Source organism: Mchenga conophoros, linkage group LG13 (assembly GCF_057382185.1).
Source record: "Mchenga conophoros isolate Kocher_MC1m ecotype Shallow Benthic linkage group LG13, M_conophoros_male_GT1.1, whole genome shotgun sequence".
Classification (NCBI taxonomy): domain Eukaryota; kingdom Metazoa; phylum Chordata; class Actinopteri; order Cichliformes; family Cichlidae; genus Mchenga; species Mchenga conophoros.
The window spans coordinates 23,494,832-23,508,184 of NC_140538.1; the positions used below are offsets into that span (position 1 = coordinate 23,494,832).

Here is a 13,353-nt window from a genome sequence, read left to right on the forward strand (position 1 = left end):
AGCGCGACAATTTCTGTTGAGCGCCAGACTTGCTTGTAACCTATATCACCAATTATGTTAAGAAAAATGACGCATTAACTACTACAGCAGACTGACCTTTGTGGAAATGCTTGGAGCAGACTAACCTGTGAGCTGGAGTGTTCTGGGACGTTATAATTGGTCTTTGAATGGCTGCAATCCAGGCCATCCGTCGCCTCTTTGTTACTTCGGAAACATGGCTCGAACAATTTCTCTTCAACGACGTAATCCGATAACAACCGATCTCTTTACCCGTCGGCTTCCCGTGGCTGTCATGCGACCAGCTATTGCAGTTAATAATACAACAGCTTCTTGACATTTTTGTGTTTCTTTTTATCGCTGTGTAACTGATTTCAATTGAAAGCCTGCGTACGCTAGTACCTCTTGCCACGAGTTCCCAGAATCCTTTGCGATTTTACCCCTGAATGACGTCACATTTTCAATCTCTATATAATATGCATGTTAAATTTTATATTTGGGGTGAAATATCAAGTCTTTTCAAGTAAACCGGTTCAAGTCCAATTCAAGTCCCAGGTCATTGGTGTAAAAGTCCAAGTCAAGTCACAAGTCTTAGAACATTTTTTCAAGTCAAGTCTAAAGTCATAAAATTAATGACTCGAGTCTGACTCGAGTCCAAGTCATGTGACTCGAGTCCACACCTCTGCCTCTCACTTCCGCACTTCCTGGTACACGCCGTAACTAGTACACGAACTGCGCTTACTCCAGAGCGTGAAGTCGCTGGATTGGGACACAGCCTTTGTGAAGAAACTGTAAGTTTGCTTTTTTCCTCCTTTAACAGTTTGACTCTTTGCTTCTGTGATGTCTGGACCAGATGTTCAGCTCTTAGTTCAGGATAAACTTTGATCACTGTTGTGTTTGAAGACAAATCCATATGATTATAAATTATTGATTGATTTGAATCAAACAGTTTTATTTTATTCTCGTGTTTGATTGATTACTTCATAAACAAACGGTGCCTTTTTATTTCTTGGAACGAAAACATTGTCTCACTATTAAATCACATACATCAGTGTCCAACTGTTTTCTGTCAGGCCTTTCAAAATAAAATGACATAAACGTTAGTTGTAATGTATTTGATTGCAATCGGGTTATAAATCATTGTGTTCCTGTTTGATTTGCATCAAAGAATCAGCCAACAAACTGGAGTAATAGCCTCTGAAAATCTGAAAACAAAGACAAAGTTGCTCCACACTGATAGGCCCAGATGAGGCACATCCTCATTTTTCAGGTGTGAGTCAGACAGTCAGACAGTTGAAACTATATCAACAACAATCTTTATTTATAGAGCACATTTAAAAACCAGCGGTATACCAAAGTGCTTAACATAAGAGACAGAGAAGTAACACGAGTATTATAAGGCCTTAGCAAAGTATCAAATATACTCACAGGTCAATGCCACTAATACACAGGGGTAATATAAAATGCATATCAAATAAAAACATAATTAAAGCGAAAGCCATAAAATATATATATATATATATAAGGAAAAATAGAGTAAGTCTAAGAGTCAGGTGCGAGCATTAACAAGCAGGAAAGGCGAGATTAAACAAATAGGTTTTTAACCGAGATTTAAAAGATTGGATGGAATCGGATGCCCGGATCACAATCGGAAGGTTATTCCACAACTCTGGTGCAGCCAGGGCAAACGCCCGGTCACCTCTAGACTTCAGCCGAGATCTAGGCTGCACCGAGAGTAACTGAGTAGATGATCTTAATGCTCTGGCAGGAACATACGATTTAAGGAGTTCCTTAAGGTAGCTCGGTGCTGTGTTGTTGGTAATTTTTAAACGTAAGCAGCAGTATTTTAAATTGGATGCGGTATTTATGTCAAAACAACTTAGCTCTTATCATGTTCCTGAACCTCCTAAGCTGGCTCTCTGAGAGGGTGCTCAGGTTTTTTGAGAATACCAACACAGAGTGGAAAAATCCTCTCACTCCCTCTTCTCCCAGCTGGCTGGGTCACTTAAATACTCAGCACCAATCCATCTGTCAATCTCCTGCATCCTCCCCTCACTCGTAAACAAGACTTGAGATACTTAAATTCCTCCACTTGGGTAGTAACTCATTGGGTATTCCACCATTTTGGGTGCTGAATCTCATTTCCATTACAAATGAGAGGTGAAGGCCACCACCTGATGAAGCCAACAGAACCACACTAACTGTGAAAAGCAGAGATGACATTCTGAGACCACCCAAGCGGAAACCTTCTGCCACTTGGCTACACCTAGAAATTCTGTCTATAAAAATTAAGAAGAGAATCAGTGACATAGGGCAACACTGATGGAGTCAATCACCCACTGGGAAATAGTCTGACTTTTTGCCAGCAATGCGGCAAAAAGGCCACAAAACACATGTAGACTGGTTGGTGAAACTCACATACACCTAAGTATCCTTGAGAGAATAAAGAGCTGGTCCAGTGACTGGGACGAAAACTCCGTCTTTCCTCCTGTATCCACAGTCAACTGATACTCTCTTGTTCTTTCAGATGAAAATGCCCTCTCGTTTTTTACAGATAAATGATGGCGACGTCTGTTCCATCACAACTCCTGGAAATGCTGGATGATCTGGGAGAGGAAGAGCTGAAAAGTTTCCACTTTTACCTGCAGAATGAACCTGTAGATCGTTTCCCAACCATCAGAAAGAGTCGTTTGGAGAATGCAGACAGGATAAAAACAGTAGATGTGATGATACAGAGTTATTCAGATGATGCACTGAAGGTGGCAAGGTTGATAATTATGATGATAAATGGTAAGTGAAAAAAAGACATGAAAACAACAAAATAAACACAGGTTTATTTTAATAAGCATGTTGAGAGTCAGGTTGTGTCAGTTTATGTTTTTAAATTTCTCACGTTTCTCCTGAATTAGAGGAAATGTCCTAAAGGTTTTTTTGTTTGTTTTTTGTTTAAGCCATGCAGGTTATTTCTAGTTTTATTTATTTTTCACCAATCCCAGTTACTCCCTTAATAAATAGCATGCCATTAATTTGTTAATTGTCCAGCCAAACTTTTAATACATTAAATAATAACATTTCTAAAAAGATTATCCTGTTATCCCTGTTTTACCTTCACCTCTCCAAAAACTGCATCAAGAAATTCACACTTTTGATTTCTGATATCTAAGAAATTCATCTTGCTTTTAATTTCATTTTCATAAACTGACTTTCTTAGAAAACATGCTATACCCAATGTTATGTTTTTACTTTGTCTACTTTTTATTATTGAGCTTAAATAAAGTTATAAAACAGTTAGTTCAGTGGTTCTTAACCTGGGTTCGATCGAACCCTAGGGGTTCAGTGACTCAGTCTCAGGGGTTCGGCAGAGCCTCCGCCATGACATGCATGGCTCATTTTGTGCACCAGTAAAAAAAATCACATTTTATTTTTCACTAAAGAGGGGTTCAGTGAATGCGCATATGAAGCTGGTGGGGTTCGGTACCTCCAACAAGGTTAAGAACCACTGAGTTAGTTACTACTGCAGTTCTCTGTGCTGTACATAGTTAGCAATTCAATTGAAATACCTTTTTTAGGTGTTGCCCACTGACTCAATATTTTTCTTTCTATTTTCTTTTTAAATTTAAAAATTAAGGAAGGGTGCTGAATAGTGGTCTCACTCAGGGCAGCAAAGTAACCCAGAAACGGTAAGTAAAGTTCAAAAATCCATTTTCTCTGTCACTCAATAAACTTCTCAGATGCAGACGTGGACAAAATCGTTGGTACCCTTCAGTCAAAGAAAGAAAAACTCATAATGGTCACAGAAATACCTTTAATCTGACAAAAGTAATAATAAATAAAAATTCTATAAATCTTAGCCAATGAAAGTCAGACATTGCTTTTCAACCATGCTTCAACTGAATTTGACAGGTACAACACCTGTACGTGCTCACTTTCAGTTTCATTTGTTATAAAATGTGAAAATCCGCGTAGGCTACGTGAAAACGAAACCTATACATACTCAAGCTAGCTGACTCAAAAGCAGTCACAGAGACAGGGAGGAAGAAGAAGACAAAATTTAATCTTGGGTGGTGAAGCGTTTTTGAGCCTTAACATGTGGAAATACATAAAGACTCAGCAGGGATGAACCGTTTCTGAGCAGACACGATATTTGTGCACCGCCAATTTAAGTTTGCCGATGCAAAGATTTTTCACTAGAAGTGACCAGAAAGGACAGTATGAGTAAATCAAATGAGTAAATCAGAGGGACAGGGCAAGGTTGAGATGGTTTGGACATGTACAGAGGAGGAGGATAGTGAATCTACAGTGGCTTGCAAAAGTATTCGCCCCCCCTTGAACTTTTCCACATTTTGTCATATTACAGCCACAAACATGAATCAATTTTATTGGAATTCCATGTGAAAGACCAACACAAAGTGGTGTACACTTGAGAAGTGGAACGAAAATCATACAAGATTCCAAACATTTTTTACAAATAAATAACTGCAAAGTGGGGTGTGCGTAATTATTCAGCCCCCTTTGGTCTGAGTGCAGTCAGTTGCCCATAGACATTGCCTGATGAGTGCTAATGGCTAAATAGAGTGCGCCTGTGTTTAATCTAATGTCAGTACAAATACAGCTGCTCTGTGACGGCCTCAGAGGTTGTCTAAGAGAATAATAGGAGCAACAACACCATGAAGTCCAAAGAACACACCAGACAGGTCAGGGATAAAGTTATTGAGAAATTTAAAGCAGGCTTAGGCTACAAAAAGATTTCCCAAGCCTTGAACGTCCCACGGAGTACTGTTCAGGTGATCATTCAGAAATGGAAGGAGTATGGCACAACTGTAAACCTACCAAGACAAGGCCGTCCACCTAAACTCACAGGCCGAACAAGGAGAGCGCTGATCAGAAATGCAGCCAAGAGGCCCATGGTGACTCTGGACAAGCTGCAAAGATCTACAGCTCAGGTGGGAAAGCCATTGTTAACAGAAAACCATAAGAAGTTCCGTTTGCAGTTTGCCACAAGCCATGTGGGGGACACAGCAAACATGTGGAAGAAGGTGCTCTGGTCAGATGAGACCAAAATGGAACCTTTTGCGCAAAATGCAAAACGCTATGTGTGGCGGAAAACTAACACTGCACATCGCTCTGAACACACCATCCCCACTGTCAAATATGGTGGTGGCAGCATCATGCTCTGGGGGTGCTTCTCTTCAGCAGGAACAGGGAAGCTGGTCAGAGTTGATGGGAAGATGGATGGAGCCAAATACAGGGCAATCTTGGAAGAAAACCTCTTGGAGTCTGAAAAAGACTTGAGACTGGGGTGGAGGTTCACCTTCCAGCAGGACAACGACCCTAAACATAAAGCCAGGGCAACAATGGAATGGTTTAAAACAAAACATGTCCATGTGTTAGAATGGCCCAGTCAAAGTCCAGATCTAAATCCAATTGAGAATCCCTGGCAAGATCTGAAAACTGCTGTTCACAAACACTGTCCATCTAATCTGACTGAGCTGGAGCTGTTTTGCAAAGAAGAATGGGCAAGGATTTCAGTCTCTGGATGTGCAAAGCTGGTAGAGACAGACCCTAAAGGACTGGCAGCTGTGACTGCAGCAAAAGGTGGTTCTACAAAGTATTGACTCAGGGGGCTGAATAATTACGCACACCCCACTTTTCAGTTATTTGAAAATTTGAAAGTTATTTGTAAAAAATGTTTGGAATTATGATAAATTCGTTCCACTTCTCATGTGTACACCACTTTGTATTGATCTTTCACATGGAATTCCAATAAAACTGATTCATGTTTGTGGCTGTAATGTGACAAAAAGTTGGAAAGTTCAAGGGGGCCGAATACTTTTGCAAGCCACTGTACTGTACAACAGATGTTAAAGATCGAATTGACAGGCAGGAGGAAAACAGGAAGACCATAGAGAAGATTCATGGATGTAATGAGGGGCGACATGCAGAGGGTTGGTGTGATAGAAGAAGATGTTTCTGACAGGGGAAGATGGAGGCAGCCGATCTACTGTAGTGAGGGCAGCCAAAAGAAAAAAAACATTTATGCAATCGAGATTCAGTTTTTCACACAACTAGATATATTGCTTCCCAAAGGCTGAAACTTGCAGAAGAACACCTCTGGGACATTATGTTTCAGTGGATCTGTTACCACCAGGTTGCGCCTCAAACTGTCCAGGAGCTCAGAGATCTGGTGACCTAGTCCACATGTGAGAGGAGAGCCCAGAGGACACCAGCCGTTGTATCATTAGGAGCATGATGTTGTTCGTGCATAAGAGCATACAAACTACTGAGTTCCATTTTGAGTCGCTGCAGTGAAACTTCAGTAAGTTCACTGGCGTGCTGCATTATTTTTTCACTTAAATTTTCTGCATATCTATGAATTCAGCTCATCAAATGATGTGGCATCCTCTCGTTCTTAACACCTTGCCCAGCCCACATCAGTATAAATATGCAGCATGTTTTTTCCCCTTTCAGACCTGGTGTATTTTCAAATTGTTCCTATACTTTATTTGAGCAGTATATAACAAAGCTCTCATGTCTTTACAGATTCAACCCGAGTCCAGTCACAGATGGTAAAGCCTACCCCAGTGGTGAGGGGAAGACCAAGAAGGAAGCAAAGCAAAATGCAGCAAAAAATGCTCTGGAAAGCGTGTCTAAGCTTGGTCATCGGGATTCAGTGGAATCTGTAAGATAATGTTCATTTTTGCTCGAGAGAAATGAAAACCCAACCTGGGGCAATTGTCTCTCTGATGCATTTCTTGTTTTCTTGACAGAGAAACAATGCAGCTTCAGTTCAGATGGTTCTTAGCTTTACAGAGACAGATTTCAAAGGCCTTGTTAACCACTATTGTCAGAAAACCAAACGTTCCTATTCATATGTTGAAGTGAAGAAAGATGGCCCGTCTCACGTTCCTCAGTGAGTATACACCAAACTCTGTCCTTTCAGTTGAATCTTCAGACACCAACACCGGACTGATGTTCAACAATATTAAACTGTCAATGTAATGATCTAAAACATTCCCATTTTTTCACAACACAGTTTTTTCTACAAATTAATAATTGACGACAAGGAATATCCTGTGGGTGAAGGGAATAGCATCAAGGAAGCCCAACAGAAAGCAGCAGAGTTAGCCTGCTCTGCTCTTCAGGAACAGCCAGACTGGGACATCAAGGTATTTTCATATATTTCATCTTAATTAAATGCTTCCCTTTGGAGGAAATATGCATAAAATAAAGGATTTTGCTGTGTGTTTTAGGTGTCCATCAGGTCAACAGCATCGGAAGATGGTGCTCCACCTGAATCCTTAGCCTCATCAGTTACACAGTAAGGCACTTACTGACACCAGCACTATATTATAACTATATAAAATGAGCATAGCATGCTAACAATGCCCCTCTTCTTCTCCCTAAGGGAGTCCATTGAGTCCTCATTGCAGGGCCTGACTATAGACCAGGTTTGTCATTTCTCATAATATTTAGTAAAAACTATGATACTGAAAGATTAAACGACATTTATAAAAGCCTACTAAATTTAAAAAAAAAAAAAAAAGCAATGCAACACTAGTGAGTATCATTAATCTTCTCTCATAAGTGGAAAGATGCGAAGTTGGTGTTATATTCAGAGTCAGGACTTTTCCACATTTAAAATCTATAAAATATCTTCACTTTATTCCCTAACAATGCTGTTGAAAATGAGAGCAATGAAAACAATACAAGGAACACATCAACCGAGTCAAGGTATGAAAAGCCTTTGGTGCAAGGCTTTAATATAAATGATGTACAATCATGTGCAAGACACTGCTTTTCACCTTCATGCCTAAACAACTTTGTATTTGCCTGCAGATTTTTATCAGACTTCAACTCTATAGAGCATCTCTTGCTGCAATACTAGGCCGGATTGTTAACTTTACTCCTGTTGTAGGTCTCATCATTGTTGCTGATGTGACCTACCACAGTTGTGTCATCTGCAAATTTGATGAATAGGTTGGATCTATGTGATGGTGTGCAGTCGTGCATCAGCAGAGTGAAGAGAAGGGGGCTCACCACACATCCTTAAGGAACCCCAGTGTTCAGTGTTTTAGTGCTGGAAGTGTTGCTGCCGACCCGTACTGTCTGCTGTCTTCCTGTCAGGAAACCCAGCAGCCAGTTACACAGCGAGGTGGTGATGCCCAGCAGATCCAGTTTGTGAATGAGTTTATGGGGAATGGTCGTGTTGAATGCTGAACTGAAGTCTATGAACAGCATTGTAATGTATGAGTCTTTAGTGTCCAGATGTGTGAGGGCTGAGTGAAGGGCAGATGAAATTGCATCATCGGTCGAGCGGTTTGACCGGTATGCGAACTGGTATGGATCCAGGTTGGGGGAAAGAGAGGTCTTGATTTGATGCATGAGTAACCTTTCAAAGCACTTCATAATGATGGAGGTGAGTGCGACAGGATGGTAGTCGTTAAAGACAACTTCTTTGGTACAGGAATGATGGTGGAGGCTTTGAGGCAACCACAACCTGGCTCAGTGATGTATTAAAGACATCTGTGAGATCCACAGCGCAGTCTCTCAGTGCTTGTCCAGGGATGTTACCAGGACCAGGGGCTTTGTGGGTACTGATCCCGAGAAGGGATCTCCTCATACTGTCTGGGGATAGTGTCACCACCCAGTTGTTGGAGGGGGGAGTCTTCTGTGCAGGGGCGGAGAGAGAGTCTTCTGCGCAGGGGTGTAGCTCTGTGCCTCAAAGTGAGCGAAGAATTGGTTTAGTTTTGCCTAACTAGAACATGCTTGAGAGAAATGAAAAACCAACCTGGGGCAATTGTCTCTCTGATGTATTTCTTGGTATCTTGACAGAGAAACAATGCAGCAGAAGCTTCAGTTCAGACGGTTCCTAGCTCTGAGGACACCAGCTTTACAGAGACAGATTTCAAAAGTCTTGTCAACCGCTATTGTCAGAAAACCAAACGTTCCCATTCATATGTTGAAGTGAAGAAAGATGGCCCGTCTCACGTTCCTCAGTGAGTATACCTCAAACTCTGTCCTTTCAGTTGAATCTTCAGACACCAACACCGGACTGATGTTCAACAATATTAAACTGTCAATGTAATGATCTAAAACATTCCCATTTTTTCACAACACAGTTTTTTCTACAAATTAATAATTGACGACAAGGAATATCCTGTGGGTGAAGGGAATAGCATCAAGGAAGCCCAACAGAAAGCAGCAGAGTTAGCCTGCTCTGCTCTTCAGGAACAGCCAGACTGGGACATCAAGGTATTTTCATATATTTCATCTTAATTAAATGCTTCCCTTTGGAGGAAATATGCATAAAATAAAGGATTTTGCTGTGTGTTTTAGGTGTCCATCAGGCCAACAGCATCGGAAGATGGTGCTCCACCTGAATCATTAGCCTCATCAGTTACACAGTAAGGCACTTACTGACACCAGCACTATATTATAACTATATAAAATGAGCATAGCATGCTAACAATGCCCCTCTTCTTCTCCCTAAGGGAGTCCATTGAGTCCTCATTGCAGGGCCTGACTATAGACCAGGTTTGTCATTTCTCATAATATTTAGTAAAAACTATGATACTGAAAGATTAAACGACATTTATAAAAGCCTACTAAATTTAAAAAAAAAAAAAAAAAGCAATGCAACACTAGTGAGTATCATTAATCTTCTCTCATAAGTGGAAAGATGCGAAGTTGGTGTTATATTCAGAGTCAGGACTTTTCCACATTTAAAATCTATAAAATATCTTCACTTTATTCCCTAACAATGCTGTTGAAAATGAGAGCAATGAAAACAATACAAGGAACACATCAACCGAGTCAAGGTATGAAAAGCCTTTGGTGCAAGGCTTTAATATAAATGATGTACAATCATGTGCAAGACACTGCTTTTCACCTTCATGCCTAAACAACTTTGTATTTGCCTGCAGATTTTTATCAGACTTCAACTCTATAGAGCATCTCTTGCTGCAATACTAGGCCGGATTGTTAACTTTACTCCTGTTGTAGGTCTCATCATTGTTGCTGATGTGACCTACCACAGTTGTGTCATCTGCAAATTTGATGAATAGGTTGGATCTATGTGATGGTGTGCAGTCGTGCGTCAGCAGAGTGAAGAGAAGGGGGCTCACCACACATCCTTAAGGAACCCCAGTGTTCAGTGTTTTAGTGCTGGAAGTGTTGCTGCCGACCCGTACTGTCTGCTGTCTTCCTGTCAGGAAACCCAGCAGCCAGTTACACAGCGAGGTGGTGATGCCCAGCAGATCCAGTTTGTGAATGAGTTTATGGGGAATGGTCGTGTTGAATGCTGAACTGAAGTCTATGAACAGCATTGTAATGTATGAGTCTTTAGTGTCCAGATGTGTGAGGGCTGAGTGAAGGGCAGATGAAATTGCATCATCGGTCGAGCGGTTTGACCGGTATGCGAACTGGTATGGATCCAGGTTGGGGGGAAGAGAGGTCTTGATTTGATGCATGAGTAACCTTTCAAAGCACTTCATAATGATGGAGGTGAGTGCGACAGGATGGTAGTCGTTAAAGACAACTTCTTTGGTACAGGAATGATGGTGGAGGCTTTGAGGCAACCACAACCTGGCTCAGTGATGTACTAAAGATGTCTGTGAAGACATCTGTGAGATCCACAGCGCAGTCTCTCAGTGCTTGTCCAGAGATGTTACCAGGACCAGGGGCTTTGTGGGTATTGATCCCGAGAAGGGATCTCCTCATACTGTCTGGTGATAGTGTCACCACCCAGTTGTTGGAGGGGGGAGTCTTCTGTGCAGGGGCGGAGAGAGAGTCTTCTGCGCAGGGGTGTAGCTCTGTGCCTCAAAGTGAGCGAAGAATTGGTTTAGTTTTGCCTAACTAGAACATGTTTGAGAGAAATGAAAAACCAACCTGGGGCAATTGTCTCTCTGATGTATTTCTTGGTATCTTGACAGAGAAACAATGCAGCAGAAGCTTCAGATCAGACGGTTCCTAGCTCTGAGGACACCAGCTTTACAGAGACAGATTTCAAAAGTCTTGTCAACCGCTATTGTCAGAAAACCAAACGTTCCCATTCATATGTTGAAGTGAAGAAAGATGGCCCGTCTCACGTTCCTCAGTGAGTATACGCCAAACTCTGTCCTTTCAGTTGAATCTTCAGACACCAACACCGGACTGATGTTCAACAATATTAAACTGTCAATGTAATGATCTAAAACATTCCCATTTTTTCACAACACAGTTTTTTCTACAAATTAAAAATTGACGACAAGGAATATCCTGTGGGTGAAGGGAATAGCATCAAGGAAGCCCAACAGAAAGCAGCAGAGTTAGCCTGCTCTGCTCTTCAGGAACAGCCAGACTGGGACATCAAGGTATTTTCATATATTTCATCTTAATTAAATGCTTCCCTTTGGAGGAAATATGCATAAAATAAAGGATTTTGCTGTGTGTTTTAGGTGTCCATCAGGCCAACAGCATCGGAAGATGGTGCTCCACCTGAATCCTTAGCCTCATCAGTTACACAGTAAGGCACTTACTGACACCAGCACTATATTATAACTATATAAAAATCCTTGCAGCACTGTGTACAGTGCAGGCTATGAAGTAATTGTATCATCTTTTTCTAGGAACAACAGTGAATCATCTTCACAAAACACCAGATTTGGCCTGACGTCAAAAGGCAGAGGTTCCTCGAAGAGTTTTCAGTGACTTTTACCAAAGAGGTAAATTACCATATTCATAACGTACTTAAATTTCGACAGGATGGTCATCAGCAGAGTAGTGCTAAAACTTAGATTAATTGGTTTACTCAGTTATAAAAGATCTTGTTTGATCGCTGAGTTGTCTGGACACAACATATGCATTTTTTAAAATATATTTATTATTTATCAGAGGTTTCACTGCACAAGACATTACACATACACTGTGTTTTTTCTTGTTTTTAAACAGAAGCAAATTATTAACTCATTGCTGTCTGAGAAACCAGAAGACCGACCTGATGCAAGTGCTGTAAAGGAAAAGCTTGAAGAGTGGACTCAGATATTCAGCACACAAAAAGCATCTCGCCAGGAAAATCAAACTGTCTGATAGTCACAAGAGAAAAGTTTCAAAAGTCACAGGAGCCTTTACAAATCTGTCTTGTTGCATCTGCTTAATGAAATGATTTGATGTACTGTGTAATATTATGTTGGGTAACTGTTAATGTGCAAAGTTAATATATGGAAGAGGTCACATCATGAATCCCGGCTATTTCAGGGAAGTTTGTATTGGATTTGGAAATGAAATGTGAAATCATGATTTTAAAATCTAACTATTCAAATCAGTTTCCCGGTGTAGGTCGTCACTTTGTAACTGTTGTTAACCTGCTGCTGTCCTGAGGAGGAGGAACTGTGATGCTACGTGTACTTCTGATGGATTCATGTTGAATGTCAGAGATAAAAAAAAGCACACTCCATGTGGCTCAATTTTAGAAACTTTCCTAAATGTTTTCAATCATTTTTAACCCATGAAATACAGTTTAAAATATTTTTCTTCCATTTTTTTCTTTTGTTTATTTTAATCTGATTGATTGCAATATCAGTCAGCTACGTGTGACTTGGAACAGCAGGAGAAAGGTCATTAATACTGTACTAGAGGGTTGAAATAATAAAAAGGGTGTATAAGAAACTGAACTAGTAAATGTCTCTCATTTAGCTCTGATTTTTCTTGCAGAAGCACTTGGTATATAATAATTAGTGTTGGGCAAGTTACTTTGAAAAAGCACTTAATTATAGTTTCTAGTTCTTTTAAAAAGTAACCGAGTTAGTAACTGAGTTACAATATTCTAAAAGTAATTAATTACTTGAAAAGTAACTATTGCGTTACTTTAAAAAACGTTTAACCCTCTGGGGCCCAGGGTATAATTGGCCATTTTTAACTACTTTTGATTTTCCCTCCACATTTTACCTTTAAAAACTATTTACTTTGCCTTGTTTGGTATCATCCTTTCAGCACAACCTAACATGTCTGAATTTACAGTTATGTTTTCATTTTGACATACTGTATTAACTCAATTGATCTAAAATCAGACAAAAACATAAAATCAGAGTAGAAAAAGTTATATTTTTTACTGTAACAACCACAAACCTGTTTAATGAATCATATTTCATAACTTTAAATGCAAATATAAATTGTCAATTTTAAAATCCTATGCACAAGTTTTGCAAACAACAAAGTTATTTGCATCCATTTAACTTTTACCTTGACTTTTTAAATAATCATTTCAAACTATTTACAGAACAATCCGCTGTTCTGCATTCAATAAGATGCCACACAAATTATTTGTGCCACTCCAAAAAAGTACTTTCTGTCCACTATAAAGGAGAAAATCACAGCCTG

At 40.2% G+C, this 13,353-nt stretch overlaps 1 protein-coding gene across 2 annotated transcripts; it reads left to right on the forward strand.

The window, feature by feature from the left end:
- The first annotated feature begins 717 nt into the window (after positions 1–717).
- Positions 718–12,643, forward strand: LOC146561323 (double-stranded RNA-specific adenosine deaminase-like). 2 transcript variants are annotated; one of them, XM_085297319.1, is made up of 18 exons: positions 718–788; positions 2,552–2,787; positions 3,626–3,677; positions 6,538–6,555; positions 6,592–6,676; positions 6,765–6,907; positions 7,031–7,163; positions 7,248–7,315; positions 7,403–7,445; positions 8,830–8,993; positions 9,117–9,249; positions 9,334–9,401; positions 9,489–9,531; positions 10,929–11,092; positions 11,216–11,348; positions 11,433–11,500; positions 11,604–11,699; positions 11,926–12,643. In XM_085297319.1, exons 2-17 carry the CDS (start codon positions 2,556–2,558, stop codon positions 11,683–11,685), a joined length of 1,629 nt encoding a protein of 542 aa, XP_085153445.1. In that variant the 5' UTR covers positions 718–788; positions 2,552–2,555; the 3' UTR covers positions 11,686–11,699; positions 11,926–12,643. The 2 variants fall into 2 exon arrangements, with proteins under 2 accessions (XP_085153445.1, XP_085153444.1); XM_085297318.1 differs by having other exon boundaries at positions 6,538–6,676.
- Positions 12,644–13,353: the final 710 nt, after the last annotated feature.

Coding starts and splice junctions, on each gene's coding strand:
- LOC146561323 (XM_085297318.1), top strand. CDS start 2,556: ATGATGGCGACGTCTGTTCCATCACAACTCCTGGAAATGCTGGATGAT. Junction 7,164..7,247: donor AGCCAGACTGGGACATCAAG/GTATTTTCATAT, acceptor TGTGTGTTTTAG/GTGTCCATCAGGTCAACAGC. Junction 11,093..11,215: donor GGCCCGTCTCACGTTCCTCA/GTGAGTATACGC, acceptor TTCACAACACAG/TTTTTTCTACAAATTAAAAA.